The sequence below is a fragment of the Ustilago hordei genome (genome assembly GCF_900519145.1).
Source record: "Ustilago hordei strain Uho2 genome assembly, contig: UHO2_contig_05, whole genome shotgun sequence".
NCBI classification, from domain to species: domain Eukaryota; kingdom Fungi; phylum Basidiomycota; class Ustilaginomycetes; order Ustilaginales; family Ustilaginaceae; genus Ustilago; species Ustilago hordei.
Window position 1 is genome coordinate 258,486 of NW_024545279.1, and position 16,525 is coordinate 275,010.

The 16,525-nt window shown below is 51.8% G+C and overlaps 6 protein-coding genes across 6 annotated transcripts; 3 read left to right on the forward strand and 3 right to left on the reverse strand.

Moving 5' to 3' along the window:
* Positions 1 to 4,739: 4,739 nt before the first annotated feature.
* Positions 4,740 to 5,183, forward strand: UHO2_03082 (uncharacterized protein; the record flags this gene model as incomplete). The annotated part of the gene is made up of 1 exon (XM_041557998.1): positions 4,740 to 5,183. The coding sequence occupies one exon, from the start codon at positions 4,740 to 4,742 to the stop codon at positions 5,181 to 5,183; it is 444 nt and encodes a 147-aa protein (XP_041413932.1).
* Positions 5,184 to 6,026: 843 nt separating this feature from the next.
* On the forward strand, positions 6,027 to 7,087 carry UHO2_03083 (putative ADK1 - adenylate kinase, cytosolic; the record flags this gene model as incomplete). Its single annotated transcript, XM_041557999.1, has 2 exons — positions 6,027 to 6,075; positions 6,222 to 7,087. The coding sequence occupies 2 exons, from the start codon at positions 6,027 to 6,029 to the stop codon at positions 7,085 to 7,087; spliced, it is 915 nt and encodes a 304-aa protein (XP_041413933.1).
* Positions 7,088 to 7,427: 340 nt separating this feature from the next.
* Positions 7,428 to 10,979, reverse strand: UHO2_03084 (uncharacterized protein; the record flags this gene model as incomplete). The annotated part of the gene is made up of 1 exon (XM_041558000.1): positions 7,428 to 10,979. The coding sequence occupies one exon, from the start codon at positions 10,977 to 10,979 to the stop codon at positions 7,428 to 7,430; it is 3,552 nt and encodes a 1,183-aa protein (XP_041413934.1).
* A 1,313-nt stretch (positions 10,980 to 12,292) lies between these two features.
* Positions 12,293 to 13,417, forward strand: UHO2_03085 (uncharacterized protein; the record flags this gene model as incomplete). The annotated part of the gene is made up of 1 exon (XM_041558001.1): positions 12,293 to 13,417. The coding sequence occupies one exon, from the start codon at positions 12,293 to 12,295 to the stop codon at positions 13,415 to 13,417; it is 1,125 nt and encodes a 374-aa protein (XP_041413935.1).
* A 130-nt stretch (positions 13,418 to 13,547) lies between these two features.
* Positions 13,548 to 14,330, reverse strand: UHO2_03086 (uncharacterized protein; the record flags this gene model as incomplete). Its single annotated transcript, XM_041558002.1, has 1 exon — positions 13,548 to 14,330. One exon carries the CDS (start codon positions 14,328 to 14,330, stop codon positions 13,548 to 13,550), a length of 783 nt encoding a protein of 260 aa, XP_041413936.1.
* A 622-nt stretch (positions 14,331 to 14,952) lies between these two features.
* On the reverse strand, positions 14,953 to 16,467 carry UHO2_03087 (uncharacterized protein; the record flags this gene model as incomplete). The annotated part of the gene is made up of 1 exon (XM_041558003.1): positions 14,953 to 16,467. One exon carries the CDS (start codon positions 16,465 to 16,467, stop codon positions 14,953 to 14,955), a length of 1,515 nt encoding a protein of 504 aa, XP_041413937.1.
* Positions 16,468 to 16,525: the final 58 nt, after the last annotated feature.

The window sequence follows — 16,525 nt, forward strand, 5'->3', positions numbered from 1 at the left end:
ATATAGGTGGCAGCACATGTGGGATGCATAAGCATTGTCACACTAACATGCAGGAAGTGACAATGCAGGAGCAACACAACAAATGGCTCAACACAGGCTAGCACATGTGGAAGAGATTACCAAGTATATATATGATAACTTACATAGAAGCTAGTAGATAGAATTAACAACATAACTGCACAAAAGAAAAATGAAATTCCTCAACTAAAACACATGTTTCTGGAAAGACACCTCCAGACCAGGTAAAATGACCTCACCATTTTGGTTACTCTCCAAAATGATGTGCAGATGTGCACCCACTTGCTTTCCTCCTTGTCAACTTCATTACTTCATTACACTGGTGCACCATGTCCTTTATCACCAACAATGTATTTGATGCTGGCAGCCAGTATGCTTCTCTTTCCCCCTCTCCAACTCCCCCATCCAACACAGCACAAGAAGAAGGTGGGCCTTCTACATTTTCACTTGCAACAGGCAGCAGCACAATCCTCACTTACCCATCTCCTGTCACTACCACAATCAATCAGATGTCCAATAAGATAATTAAAGTGTAGAGTGGATGAGGATCCACTTGTCTACTATGACAAAGAGAATGTGTGTATATATAGATGTATACAGTGTCACCTGCGACACTGCTCCTGCTCCTTCTAAGAGGTGTATAACCTCTGCGACACTGCTCATACTCCTCCTGCTCCTCCTGTCTCATATGAGCACCTTCTTGGCATTGCTGCTGCTGCTGCTGCTGCTGCTGAGTTGTGTGGACACCTCTTCGTGCCTGAAACCTGATCTCTGTAGTAGAACCGCTTCTATTACAGATCCCGTCGAGTTATGTGATAAAGTCTCGTGTATTATTATTTTGATTGAGATCTGCTGTAGAAGGCCTCTATGACTTTTCTCACTCTAATATGTGATAGTTGGTGTAAGCGGTCATGCACCAGAGACTAGTTTTGGGTGTTATTTGTTCAGTATAGATGGGGTTGATTGAGTAAGGTCTACTTGGTATGTTTCAACTTAAAATGTAACCAGACATCTTTGACTGGTAAGTCTTGGCTGACCACCTTGAACACTCCATTCAGAGGTTGCATGGCACATACACTGTTTGTTGGAGAGTGAGTGATACCCTCTCCCTACAGTACAAGTGTTCACAGTACTGTTGATAATGCTCTTGGATGTTGTCTGGACCACAATATGTTAATCACCTACAGAGAATGGGAGTTACTGGACTGCAGGTGTGAGTCACCACCTACAATAACTAACTGGACTGCAGGTGTCAAGCAACACTGCCTACAGTAAGGGACTGGACCGCAAGTGTTGAAGAACACTGCCTACAGTTGAGAACTGGACTGCAAGTGTCTGGAAGACACCACCTACAGTTGACACCTAATGGTGATACAACACACATGTTTGAGGGTCATTGCAAGAGCACTCCTATTGCAATGGTATGAAACTAAGAGTCAAGTAAGTAAGTAAGTAAGTAGCATGTAGAGTGGATGAGGATCCACTCATATGCTATGGTGAAATGAGAGTATTTATGTGTTCAATTGGTGTCACCTGTGACACCTATCCCATTCCTCTTGAGGGGCCTTCGTCCCCCATTTGACACTGTCTCTCCTGCTGGCATTGATCCTGTTGATGCTGCACCCCTACCATCTGCACAGCATAATGGTTATGCAACACTGCCCTTTTGCCTTCATGCTCCCTTTCCACTTGATGACATGTGATGACCCCTTCGACACAGCTCCTCCTCTTTGTTTAACCAATCTGTCCACCATTTCCTTCTCTCTTCACCAGTGACCACCTTCCTGTCCTTATCTTGTGAAACCCCTTAGCCACCTGTTGGACCTTGTGACCAAACCCCTTGGTCATGCAGTCACCCCCTGTGCTTGGTCCTGTGTGGCTATATGCACACACCCCTCAAGCAGTAACTGTCCACATGATGCTGAGCTCGGTCCCCTGCTCCTACATGTGGTTATCTCTGTATGCTTCTCCTTCTAATGCCAGTACCTTCCTTCCTGAATCTCCTGGTACTTGCTCATATTGGCTGACTTGCTGAGGCATGCTGATCTGGCTGATTCTGATCAATCCTCATGAGATTAACCTGGAACCCAGAGTTCAGTTGATCTCATAAATCATATGTGCTACCAGCCCAATTAGCTCCATTGATCCCTGATGATTTGGTGCTGATCAACTTGGTGCACCCTTCATATGTTGATCTGCTGATCTTGTGTGACATTGCCATGAATGCTGTCAGTCAATTTGGCGCACCCTTCTTGCGCTGGCCCGCTGGCCCTGTGACAGTTGGTTTGCTATTGCAGGTTTCGACTGACCGCTGTGGACACTCTGTCCAGAGGTAGCTCAGCACAATCAATAACAATGGATGGGTTGCTATGACACCAAGGTCTGGTGTGAGTAATGCTTGTTGTCACTGACACAAGTGTCCAGTGTGTCAACTGAGTGCTTGAGGTGATCCCCAGACCACAGTGTATGACTGCCTTCAGTTCTATGATTGAGAGAGCTGGACTGCAGTAAGAACTGCCTTTGGTGTCGATCAATGTCAATGAGCAGTGATACAACACATGTGCTATGTTAGATGCAATGCTCTGCAATTGCAACTGTTGACAGAATACTAACTATACTTTCTGTGAAGCTATAACTAGTGATGTAAGGTGTAGAGTGGATGGGGATCCACTCACTTGCTATGACAAGGAACATGGTTATATACCATTCTTGCAGCATCGCCTGCAACACTGCTCTTGTTCTGGGAGGCCTCTTCAACCCTGCTCCTCCTCCTTGTCCCTCCTATCCTCTCCATCCACCTTGTGATGCTATTCATTGGCACTGCTTCCCTTGTCACCTGTGGATGGATGGGCCCCTCGCTGCCTCATCTCCATCAGGGGCCAGTCCCACTTCATCTGAGTGGTGATGCATGCTCCTACTCATCTCACCCACCAGTCTGCCTTAAGTTTATTGTCCGGTCAAGCCCCTTCTTCATCTGGTGGTGACCTCTCCTTGTTCATTGTCATCCTCTTGCCCTATCAGCAATAGAGGCCTCTCTCAAACTGATTCCTGTGAGATCTTCTGTAGTGAGCATGATACTACTAGTCCTACCAACTCCTGTAGGAAGACCCATGTTCCTACCAATCATGACAAGTTATGCCATAGAGCTGTTGATCCTACCAATCTCACTGAACTCTGTTGGAACTCCACTTTTGCTCGATCCATGATGTTTGCGCAAGATCTCTTCATATGAGCTCCGTTCTTCCTGCGCACCCATCCGGTCCCATGACAGGCCCCTTCCTTGCATATGGTCTCCTTCTGTATGTCTCTGCTCGCCACCAACAATGGTGACAAGCCTCCTCTGGCTATCCTGTCGCTCCTATGTGATTGCTTGACTTGTGATGCATCAATGAGTCCTTCTCGCAGTATGTTTGGCAAAATCTGCTGGATGGGCTCGTTCTGACCGATTTCACATTTTGTGCACACACTGCACATCCAATGCATGTCCAGGGTCTTCTGCGCAGACCCAGTGACAGCAATCTGCCTTCACACTTGGACCCTTCTCACACATAGCTGCTGAGAAAAGCCGTGACCTGTGGTTCTTCAACTACTCTCTCTCTTGAGTCCAGGTTTGGGTTGAACATGCCATTGCCTACCTCAAGAATCAATTTCAGTGTGTCAATGGGTACAGAGGGAACATGTACTGTGTCAAGGATCATAAGATGGTGTCAGTGGTCATGTGCCTGGAACCCGAAAGCTACCTGTTTGGGTGATTTCAACCAGTTTCAGTGAGTGCTCTTGAGTATGCACCTGTCAGCCACTTTCACTGAGACTGCTTGAAGGATTATTTGTTTGGTGAGTTTTGGCTAACTGCTGTGAACACTCAGTTCAGTGGTAATGCAGCACAGTCAGTTCCTGCTTGTTGCAGAACACTTAATATATGGGATGGTAATCCATTGACTTGACACAAGTGTTCAAGGTGTCGATGAGCAAATGGCAAATTGGTGAGAGAAGCCCAGACTGCAGTATGAGTACTGCCTTTGGAGAGATGATTATCTGGACCACAGTAACTACTGCCTACAGACAATGTCAGTGAGGGGTGATATGACACACCTGCTTGGATTAGTAGCAACAGTCTGTGATTGCACTATGTGACAGAACAACTAAGTATATGTTACAGTAAAGTATAGTTTAGTTAAGAATAGAGTGGATGCCAGATCCACTCATTCACTATGATGGGGGGGTGTATATATATCTTTTTGCCATGGTGTCAACTCCACCACAGCCCCCCTCCATGCAGGGGTGTGGCCTCTCTGTCTACCCTTGTCTATCTGGCTCCTTTGGCATCTGAGTCCTTCCTGCTCCTACTCCTCTGGCTGAGGTGGTGATCCTCCTATGCTGCCTTCATTGTACTCAGGGGTTACTCTCCCACCTCATCAGGTGGCAAGGTCTTCTTGTCCCCTGTTCCCAGTGGCTGGCCCTATGGTCTTACTGGAGTGTCTTCATCTCATCATGAGACCGATTGATCCACTTCATCTCAGGCCAGTCTTGGTGAAACTTCCTGCAACCCATTGTCTTGACCATTCTTGATGAGGTTTTGCCCCCAGCTCTTTGTCTGACCATTCTTGATGAGATTGGTTGGAGCCCCTGGGTCTCAACCAGTCCTGCTTCCTATGCACCAAGCTCATTTCGGCAGCTGCGCAGCATGGCTGCTTATGATCTCTGCGCTGGCCCTGTGACAGATGGCAGCAAGGACTATCCAAGCATGCATTGTCAACCATACATTTGCAAGCCAATACAATTGCCCAGACAACATTGCAGAACTCCTTTGCCCAACCTTCCCTGAGGAAGAAGTTGTTGAAGTAGTTGAGACTCTCAGCATGAACCCAATCCAGAGGGGGGACATACAGAGTCAACAGCAGGAAAATCAAGTTCAGTACAAGAAGGGCACAGCAAGTACACAAGGCACAGCCCAGCCTGCCTTGACACAGCATTGCAGTTCAATGGTGCATGATCTTTGGGAGAGAATGTTTCAGGTGCTGTTCACTTCCACCAGCCAACAGCAGGAGGACACAACTGTGTGCTCCAGGCACCACAAGAGGACAGCTGAGGACTACAATGCAATGTTGGCATGGGGCTGGTTGGCCAGGCAATGTGGTCAATTGACCACATCTTTTCCACCCTAGCATCTGGCTTCATTGTCATATTTAGTTAGATCCTTCTGTAAAACACTTGATTGACCATTATTGTCTGTAAGAGTGTCAAACAGAGGTTAACATGATACTGATGGCAGCTTCAGTATTGACAACATACATGTTATATCAAACCAATTGCCACCTTTGTTGCAAATGTGTTTTTAGAAACACATGTTTTTTTTGGGTGCTCAAAAATGGTTGCCAAAGGCGCGTGAACAAAAACACGTGTTTCTAACCTTAGCCTCTACAAACCTCCACCAAATGGTGATTCAGCCGAGCCAGGAAGATCGCAGAACGAAAGATGAAAAGTACTCAATCGCAACCTCTTGGCAGGAATGGGCGGGATCGGAGGAATAGCAGAAGCCGGATTTTCGTGTGGTCGGCCCCCCTTTCAATTCTTCTCGTTGTTGTCCTGCAACGGATCGTACGCACAGAGCACCTTCAACAAGTGCTACACCTTTGACGATGGTGAGGACAGGTTGCCTGAGGCTCAGATCAGTAGGGAGCGCGAACAAATCGAATGGCAATCGAGCGAGACGATCAAGAGAATGGACTGAGCGGGAGGAAGCATCGCCGATATAGACCGAGAGAAGGAGGTGTGTGCGTCAGTGCACCGCTGAGAAGACTCGAGGGTGTGACTGTAGATCGCACAACACGGCGACGCGGTAATTCTTGGCCCGCACAGAGCGGCTGTTCTTCTGACCCTTGCTTGGTCGGTACCGATGGGCGATCTCATTTGCGCAAGTTCTCCACAGCTCTGTGTTGCCCTTTCTCTTTTCCTTTCTTCTTCACCCATCATCACTCATCTCTTCGACGTTTTAGGTATCGCACAACATGGCTACTACCACTACTCGCGGTTCCAGGGACAGCCCCTTCCCTCCTCGTACGTATCACCCTCCTTGACACGCCTGGAAGCGTCTGTCGAGAGAGCTTACTCATGCTTAAAGTTCTAGTCGCTGACCATCTCACCTTTCCCCCATCTGCCCGCCTATGCGACTTTCCACATTGCAATCGACGACGACCCAACAGCCTCGGAGTCCGAGGTCAAGAAGGAGCTCGGCATGAAGGGTGACACCATCTCGGGTGGTGGTTCTTCTTCCTCCACCGAGCTTTCCTACCTCAAGAGCCTCGTTTCCCAACTCAACGAGAAGATCTCCCAGCTTGAGAGCAAGGCCTCTTCCGCCGTTTCTTCCATCACCGGTGGTTCTCGGGAAGGTGTTCGCATGATCCTCATCGGCCCCCCTGGTGCCGGTAAGGGTACACAGGCACCTAAGGTCCTCGAAAAGTTCAACAACTGCGTCTGCCACCTTGCTACTGGTGACATGCTTCGCGAACAGGTTTCCAAGCAGACCGAACTCGGTAAGATGGCCAAAAAGATCATGGATCAGGGAGGACTTGTTTCGGACGAAATCATGGTCAGCATGATCAAGGACCAGCTTGAGACCAACCCTGCTTGCAAGGCTGGTTTCATCCTCGACGGTTTCCCCCGCACCACTCCTCAGGCAGAGAAGTTGGATGGAATGTTGAAAGAGAAGAACCAGAAGTTGGACCATGCGGTTGAGTTGAAGATCAACGACAACTTGCTTATTTCCCGTATTACCGGTCGTTTGATTCACCCTGCTTCGGGTAGGAGCTACCACAAGGAATTCAGCCCTCCCAAGAAGCCAATGACCGACGATGTCACCGGTGAACCCCTCATCCAGCGCTCGGACGACAACGCAGAGACGCTGAAGAAGCGTCTGTCCACCTACCACGCCCAAACTGCTGCTGTTACGGATTACTACAGAAAGCAGGGCATCTGGGCTCCTGTCGACGCAAGCCAGAGCCCCAAGGTCGTCTGGCAGAGCATCAACGCTATTTTCGAGGCTAAGAAGCAGAAGGAGGCTTCCAAGTAGATGCCGTAAATGCAATGCGCACCCTCAGTGGAAATGCCAGAGAAGCATTGCCTCTTAAATCAAATGTAAACCTCAAATCAAGCTCAACACAAAGATCTTGTTTTGTGTCACGCTTGTGTGTTGATCAAGTCAGCAGAAGACATTGTGCGAGACATGCTCCGTCATACGTCGGAGCAATTTTTTCACATATCGGCCGGACAGTCACACATCGGAGACCACGCCACTCACTACATCCGTCACACGTCACACGTCGGAGCACAAGGAGTCGAAATGAGGGCAAGTGACTGACTAGACATTGCAAAAGACGACCATAAAGGTTCGAAGATTTTGAGTTGACTGCTTATGATGACACTTCCGCATCCTCCAACACAATGTTATTCCCACTATGAAGAGGCGTTGTAATGCTCAAGAAGCTGCTGGAGTCGTAGACACCAGATGGTGGATGACTGTTTGCAAAGTCGGATGGGACTCTGATCCCTGTATGCATATGCGAATGCTGCGGAGTTGAGTTGACCGCCATCCCACTTCCTCTGCTATAGCTGTAGCTTCGGTGTGCATCTCCACTATGTCCTCCCATCTGCAATTGACTATCCACAGCTTGACTCTCGCTTTCCATTCCTGATCGGTTGTACGTCCCGGAATCGGCCATAGAGAGATGGGACTGACTAAACGAAGCTGAAGTGAGATCGTGAGGATGGATGCTCAACTTGCTTCCCGGGAGAGTCTTGTATCCTTCGCAGATGCTTTTGACTACTCGCAGCACTGAAGGGTCCAAGTCGATGGCTACACTGAGATGGTGTGTAATCTCAGCTTGGAACGCGGATGGTAGCGCCATGACGCCTGACACTCGTCGTGCTGCACTTGCTTTTGCTGCACCTGATCCACCAGCACCAGAGCTTTCGAGATGACAGAATGCTCCTCCGCCCAACCGCATGTACGACTGAGCAAGCAGGATGTGTATGCTCGCCTCCTCCGGTGCCAAGTCGTGCGCTCGGACCAGATCTCTGTGGCTCGACTCCGTATCTCCATGTTGCAGTAGCAACTCTGCCCGACGTAAGTATGTCAACACGGATGCGGAAGGTGCTAGCTCGATTGCTCGATCGTAGCACTCGAGTGCTTTGGCTGGTGCATTGATGAGCGAGAATGTCCATCCGACTAGGTCCCACAAGATGTGGTTGCCAGGATTGATGTGGATGGCCTGTTGCAGACTCTTGCATGCTGCGTGTTCGTGTTCACCTATACCAAGGTAGACTCGGCCAAGACCAGCCCATGCGTTCCAGTGTCGACGGTCGCATCGAATGGCGCTACGGAAGTATGCGATTGCTTCGTCATGCAGGCCCAGATCGTGTGCTTCGTGACCGGCGAGCGTGAAAGCGTAGGCGTATTCCGGTGCTGCCGCCGCGGCGCGTTGGAAGCAGACTAAAGCCGTCTGATGCTCTTTTTGCAATGAAAAGGCGTTGCCGACGACAATGTGAGTGGAGGCAGTGCCAGGAGCAACCATAGCCAAGTGCTGTGCGAGCGCGGACAGTTTGACCTCGCGCGAGAGATGGAAGAGGACGAGAGAATAGACATCCATATGGCTGGCAATGCACGGGTTGAGCTTGCGAGCGGCGGTAAAGTGGGTCTCGGCAGAGGCGTACTGTGAGCTTTCGGCGTAGCTTCGACCCAAGAGAAGGTGTTGAAGTAGGCTGTCTTTAACTTGAAGGTCGATTAAGCGGGAAGCTTCGGATTTGAACGGGGTGACGAGCGAGCCTTCTTCAGCCGCATCGCTTAACTGAAGTTGACTCTTCTCGGCTTTCCCGTCTGACCCAGCGCCAAATGCCGCAAGCACAGGCTGTAAGAGCACAGCAGCAGCTTTGTCGCCTTCGCATACACGCAAAAGTCGGTATGCTTCTCCGACCTGCGCCAGTAGAGCCAGGACGTATCTGTCTGCCGCGTGCTGGTGTGCCAGAGTAGTGAGTTGCTGAAGGCAAGTCTCTCGGAGAGACGACAACTGGGCGAGCTTCAGCCTGACGTCGTTCTCCTCCTTCTGACGCATTGCTTCGGCCGCTGTTCGACTCGAGGCGAGGGCTCCGTTAGTACGCGCTGACGAGCTCGGACCACTCATTGAGGTGGAGCTGGCTTTCGACATGGCGCTTCCTGGACGACTAAGGCTGCCCGCGGTAGAGGATGCCGTGGGACGGACTGCTGTTGTCGCCGTCGTCCGCTTTGTGGACGGGGCTGTAGCATTTGTGGTGTTTGCCCGAATCGTTGCGGTAGCCGGTTTGGTGGCTCGGTTACGGGACGGAGCTTGATTCGGCGCTGACGTAGCGACTCTGCGTGTGGAGACGGCAGTTCGAGCTGTCGTGACAGTCGTACGAGACGATATGGACGAAGTGGACGAGCCTGATGAAGTGGATGAGACGCTGCCAGCTGCACTTGTTACTCCTGCTCTGCTGGGAGCGGCACCAGCACGTGTAGCAGCACCGGATACGGGAGCAGTGGAATTGCCGCGAGTGGAGCGCAATGGTCGACCATTCTGGCTCGTTGCAGGATTTGACACGGCGGCAGTGCGCACGGTAGTAGTGCGAGTGGGACGAGTAGCTAGAGTGCCGACTTTGGAAGCTTTGACGTCGTCCTGATCAGTAGACATGGGCTCGAGATGGTGGGTGTTGGTCTGTGCAGCGGAGAGAGCTCGAGAAGCTGGATGCAGGCGTGTGGCTGTGACGGTGCTAGCTGAAGTGGTTGGCAAGGGAGGAGTGAGTTTGTCCATAGGCTTGGAGGCAGCACCATAGCGGGCAGCCGCAGCAGCTCCTAACGTCGGAAGAGGAGGCACCTCTGACGAGACCCTGAGCTTCTTGTTGGAGCCATCTTCGGATACTTTGCGGATCATAGTGGAGGGTTGAGGTTGCTCGGTCGAAAAGGGCGCTGATACCCTGAGAGCTGCTTCCATGGACGAATACGGTGTCTGCACTTCTATGACGAGGTTGGTATAGAGCCGTTCTAGAGTTGAGTCGCCGAAGTGCTTGTCAGCAGAGCCAGCGCCATAGCCTGTATCGCAAAGTCCAGTCCAGGCCCGCCAGTTGAAAGGGTCTTGCTCGAGGGCCTTGCAGAAGCTGGATCGTGCGTCGTCGGTGCGATCTCGACTGGCCGCTTGGTAGCCGTCATCGGTCTGCAATTGAGAGTGAAAACGAGACTGCGTCGAGATGAGTTGAGGCAAAGTAACATCTTGACGAGATATATCTATAGCTTTGCGTTTGCCCAGCACCTTGTCTTTGAGAATGTCTGCCACCTGAATAGCATCTGATGACCTAGAAAGGGTGCGAGAGGCATCTCGATACTCCCTTGCGCTTCCAGCATCCTGGAAGGTGGCGGCTGAGCCTTGTTGGAGAATGTGAATACAAGCTTGAGCGCCTGCGAGATCATGAGGATCCTGAGAGCTGAGTTTGGCAGCCGATACAGATGCAGAAGCGGCACTTCCGGAAGGGCTGAATGGAAGAACAATGTTAAAGCCGCCAAGACGAGCGCATCTTGCCAGTGTTCTGCGAGCCGCGGTGGAAGGCGGGTCGAGGCAGACAGCATAAATGGCGAAGAAGGTCGCAGAGCACAGGTCCAGCTCCCAATCTAGTGGATCAGGCGTAGCATCATTTGGATGAAGCGAAAGGAAAGAGCGCGCAAGAGAGACGAGGCGCCGCGCGATAAGCTGAGGCGACGGTTGAATGCGGTGCGTAATTTGGAGCTCAGTGATGGTCGGAAGTGGCGGTGGCAGCTCAAGCTGCAGTGCCGGACTTGCTGTCTGTGGTGCAGCTGCGGCAGTGGTGGTCGTCGGTCTGGATCGAACTGAAGTTGTGGTCGGATGCGCTGATGAAGTCGAAGTGAATGCAACAGGCTGTCGCGACTTGGCGAGCGGCATTTCCAAGAGGATGAGTACCGATTTGGATTACGTGAGGTTCAAGATGATGAGCCGATCAACATGCTGAAGCTGCCTTGTTGCCGGACGAGCCAATACTGGGGAGATGTCGTTGTTCGTGATTGTTGTGGAGGAACAAGATGTTCGGTTGAACGATGCCTCTAGCGAGGGGCTGCTTGTGATAATGTACAGATACACGCCTAAGCCTCTTGCAGCTTTGCCGCTGTGGATGATCGATGTTCGGGCTGAGATGAGGATGGTGAGAGGATGATGACGAGCGCTAAGCAAGGTTGAGTGTGAATATGGTACACACACATGTAACCTGTGAGCTCCGTGTATGTGTTTTTCGAACGACACAAACACAGGGCCACGAACTGCGCGCTCGCGACGTTGGGGATCGGGATCGGGATCGGGATCGGGATCGGGCCACAGTTAGGCAATCGAAATCGAGAATGTGCTTGACTTCTTCCGGCCGAGTCGTCTTGAAAGAAACGCGCTTTCCGCAGAGTTCGCCTTGTGCCTGGTCGCAAGGTCTGTCTGGAAAATCCGATCCGAAAAACACAGACAAGTCAAAGGATCGACAGCACATAAGAGAGAGCCGAGCATGTTACTTTTGACAACGGCCTGCAAATCGTTGTATACGCTGATGGTTGCTTCCCATCTTGGACGTTGCGATTACGTTGCTTGAGTGTTACTGACAGCAAGCAATGGAAGGCTTACGTCGATGCTGCACCCACATGAATGTCTTGGCTCGCTTGAGAAGGCGATAGGAGGCAGGTTTGATGCAGAGCACATGTGCTCCTGCAACCCCCCTTTTCTTGTTTTTCTTTTTGTTGAAATGAGATGCAGCAAACGCTGGATCCAAGCCTTTGGTGGGCTGACCTGCAGCTGCAACACACACTATCTCTCTCTCTCATGTCTTGACTTGCTCACTCCTCGTCATCACTTCCATCATCATCTCTCCTTTGCTTCGTATACCACCCCTCTCCCCGGCTCCATCTTCCCCAGAAGTACCACAACCGACTCACCGCTCCCGTCGCGAGGCTCCTGACCCTCAAACACACTGCTCTTCATCACCTACACTCTTTTCGAATCCTTCTTGAACTTTTTCTGTTCTGCTACGTCTCGAATCCAATAGCCTTGTCCCCTCGATACCGCAATTTTTTCCAACTCTTCCTACTTCTCTACTGCTCTCTGTCTCGGTCCAAGCTCGAGTAAAGATCATCGGTCGCCTTGAATCCGAATCCACCTTCGATTGATACCTCAACAGTACAAACTTCAACCTACATCGCGAACAGTCTTCCGTAATCTACATCATGCGCATCTCCTCAGCGCTTCTATCAGCAGCGCTACTGCCCCTGGCAGTACGCGCCGCCTTCCACTCCAACGACACTGCGTGCACCCGTCACTATACAGTCCAGGCAGACGACACATGTGACAAGATCGGTCAAAAGACCCTCACTTCCACCTACCAGATCCTCGCCTTCAACCTTCTCAATGCTGGCGCAGATTGCTACACTCTCGAGATCGGCTCACGGCTCTGCCTCGGCCGCTATGGCAACGATTGTCAATTCGTTCACCAGTGCACAAATCAGGACACGTGCGAAAGTATCGCAAATGCGTACCGCATCACGACAGAGCGTCTGCAGAGCAACAATCCAAGTCTCGACTGCAACACCGTCTATGAAGGCTTGATGCTTTGTGTCAGTGCTGGAAGCATCAGGCCGCCCGCAGATCAAAGTATCAACGCGACCGATGTCAAGGTGGCCAGAGAACAGGCGAGGCAGAACTGGTTGATGCAGGAGCGCATCAAGATGCCCGATGCCGACAACAAAAAGGAGGGCAAGGACAAGCATCACCACGCTCATACAACGAGCAAGCAACAAACATCACACAAGAAACAGCATCACCACGCTCATACAACGAGCAAGCAACAGACATCACACAAGAAACAGCATCACCACGCTCATACAACGAGCAAGCAACAGACATCACACAAGGAACAGCATCAGCAGCATCACCATGCGCAGAAGCACTCGCATCGTTCCGGTAAAGGCAGCAAAGACGGCAAGAAAAGCCAGAAGCCCGATGCAAAGCAGCACATCGTTCGACCAGGCTCGCAAAACCCTTCTACTCTCGTTGCCCAAGATTCATCACCGCCTGCTGTGCAGGGCCAAATAGAAAAGCCGGGTCATAGCCATCAGCACCAAGCACATGCAAGACCAGCGCAGGATCAAGCGGCGCCACCACAACAGCGCGTGCAAGCTTCACAACCATCCGCAGCGCACACAGATGAGCTTGAGCACAACTTCATCGATGGCATCTTGCCCGCTGCGGTCACCGGCTCAAATCATACCCCACCACCAGCACAGCAACCACAGCGACGTCATCGTTCGCTCTCATCTTGTTCTCATTCGCATCGGCGTTCACATATCCTTTAAATTCTTCGTTCGCCTCTCACTATGTTTGACTCCATTCACGCGATATAGCACTCCGTTGAATCTATCTTGCTTCGATTAGCACTTCTGTACATGCATGCTAGAAAACGTTGTTGTGAGAGTCACATAAAGGCTACGAAGAGGCAGACGGGCCCTGCAGAAGATCAAAGATACGACTGCAAGCCAAGTCGAATTCAGCGCCTCTGTTGCTATTCATCCTCTCCGTCTGGTTTCCCATTTGGGAAGGAGCCGAAGTCGGCATTGTAGGCGAAGGCTGAGCAGACACTAGTTGCTCTGCATCCTGCATCACCGCACGCACCTGTGTGGGAAGACAGATCCTCCTCTGTTCTGCAGTAGCCGCATCGGCAGGACCGTGAATTTCAATCTCGAATAGTTCATCCCTGCTTCGAGCAGGAGTAGCCGCGTATGAACTGGGTTGCAGATAAATGCGAGAGATGCTGCGCTGCGATGCGTCGTCCGTCGGCATCGAGAGGTCGAACACGCATTCCGGCTTTCTTCTCGCAGTGGTCGCACTGGTCGGAGATGTAGGAGTGCTTGGCCCATCCGTGTAGCCAGAGGCGAGGGCAACAATTCGAAGGTCTTCAACGTGCGATCGTAGACGCTCCCACGACGAACGGTCGAGCTTGCGAACCGTGCGACCCGTACCATCGATGAGAAAGTTGGGTTCGAACAGGGCATAAATCAGCTCCGGCGCAGCTTCTTCGCGGCCAGTCGAAGCGTAGATGAGAACGCATGTCTCGAACGAAGGAACAAGCTCGCCAAGTGTCAACATCGATGGGCGGGACAAGAGCGCTGCCGATGCTGCTGATCGTCGTCGACGCAACGTGCGCCCTTCACTGCCAGCACAGCCGGCAGCAGTAGTGGAGCACGTCTGGTTGAAGCTTTCGCTCACCATTGTGGAACGCTCGACGCTGTTGAAAGAGTAGATAAGGTGCAAATGATGATGACAATGCTGTGGTCAAGATGGTGAGAGTCAGGAAGAGGCAGAAGGGGCCACTCGAGCGACTTTTCATCTATGTGCAGCGAGGTCCAGCTCGTGCGTGCAAGTGGTTGGTGGCAAGTTGTCCCGCCAACACCCTTGCAGCAAGCAACAGCGGCGCATTAACTTAGCCTACTCTGAATTGCCAATAATCCCGATTGCGTTTGCACGCGGCAGCCGCTTTGCTTCGTCGTCCATCCTGCGTTGCCATTTGTATGTGGTCTGCAACGTGTCCCGCCTCAACTCGGAGAGTCGATGCAGTGCGCAAGGACGGTGGGTCCATTGTTGAACATGTTCATTGTACTTCAGCAAGTTGCGAAGGTCCGAGCGTGTTCGGAAGACGCATGTCTCAATCGAATCAAACGGTCGAACTGCAGAGGATGTGAGCCAAAGAGGCTCGCACGCTTAGCACTGCATGCAAACGGCGGCTGCTGGTGGATAAGGATGATCGCATGGTGGGACCACAGAAGCGTTCATGCGAAAGCGTCTGTCTACATTCCAGAGCCGCGAGTCATCAGAGCTATTGAACGACCCAACGCTACTTCCGGCTTTTGACGGGGGATGGGGACGCAGCCTCCGCGGCCCCGGCCTCCTCGTTCTCCAGCAAAGCCTTGATCTTGCGATTCTCGCTCTCGATACGGAGGCTCTCCATGATGTGGTCGAGACCTGTGCTTGGGTCGTGCTCGCCTTCCATGATAGCATCAATACCATTCAAGCTGAGGTTGATGCGGTGATCTGTGACGCGGTCCTGTGGGAAGTTGTACGTGCGGACACGGTCGCTTCGATCCATGCTTGCCACTTGTGCAAGACGGCGTTCGCGATTGCCCTCCACCTCTTGCTTCAATTTGCGGTCAAGCAGTCGTGCTCGCAGAACTGCCCAAGCCTTGGTGCGGTTCTGATGCTGCGAACGACTGTCCTGCATAGAGACCGAGATACCGGTGGGCTCGTGGGTGAGCCGAATGGCAGACTCGGTCTTGTTGACGTGCTGTCCACCTGCTCCACGTGATCGCATCACCTCGACCTTGACATCCTTTGGGTCCACGAGGTCGTCCGCCTTGCTTTCAGACCCTTCAGAGATAGGTAATACCATCACTGCGATCGTCGATGTTTGCAGCTTGCCCAAGCTCTGCGTTGATGGGATGCGCTGGACGCGGTGAACACCGGCTTCAAACTTGAGCTTCTGGAAGACGCCTTTGCCTTTCACCTCAATGATGGCTTCTTTGAGGCCTGCACCTGATCCAGAGGACGAGGAAGAGACGTCGACACTCGTACTTGACAGCATCTCGACTTGCCATTCTCCCGATCCGTCCTCATCTACCGGCTTCTGTTCGCAGAACCGCTCGTACATGCGAGCCACTTCCGCGGTGAAGAGCGTGGATTCTTGACCTCCAACACCGGGGCGAACTTCAAGCACTGCACCGACAGCCTGCGATTCGATAGCATCGGTCACGGATGCCAGGATAAGCGCCTCCATGTCTGATCGCAAGTTTGACAGCTCTTCCTCAAGCAATGTTACCTCCTCGGATGCCAGCGCCCGCATGTCCTCGTCTGGATCGTTTTGTCTCATGTTGAGGGTAGTGACGAGCTGTTTGCGCTTTGACGAGAAGGTCTCCCATGCCTGTCGCAGTGGATCGAGTTCCTTCAGTTGCTTTCCTACTTCTGCATTGTCGACACCTTCTGTTGATTCGAGCAAGCGCTGACGCTTTGCCATGCGAAGCTTAGCCAGACGCACAACCGGGTCTCGATCAATGCCCAAGGAGGGTTCCACGGGCTCTGGTGGTGCAGTCGCCTTGGCCGAGTACGTACGAGCCCAGCGAGGCTCCGCCAGAGATCTTGTCTGCCATGGAGACGGTGGTGCCCTTGCTGATCGTGACAAAGAATGTGTGATCGAAGGTGTCGATGAAGCTTGAGGAGGTCTGCATCTGCGAGAGTGATAAGGTCGTGATGATGACACTGCCGCCGTCGTGTGCAAACTCCTTTCCGCAACCCTCGAAGGTCCTGCGAAGGCCATGACGACGGTACCGCGAACCGGCAGAAGAAGACTGCCAGTCATCGCTTCAATCAGCTCTGACCAACCACAAAGGAAGGGGAAACGGATTTTGTCAGTGCGA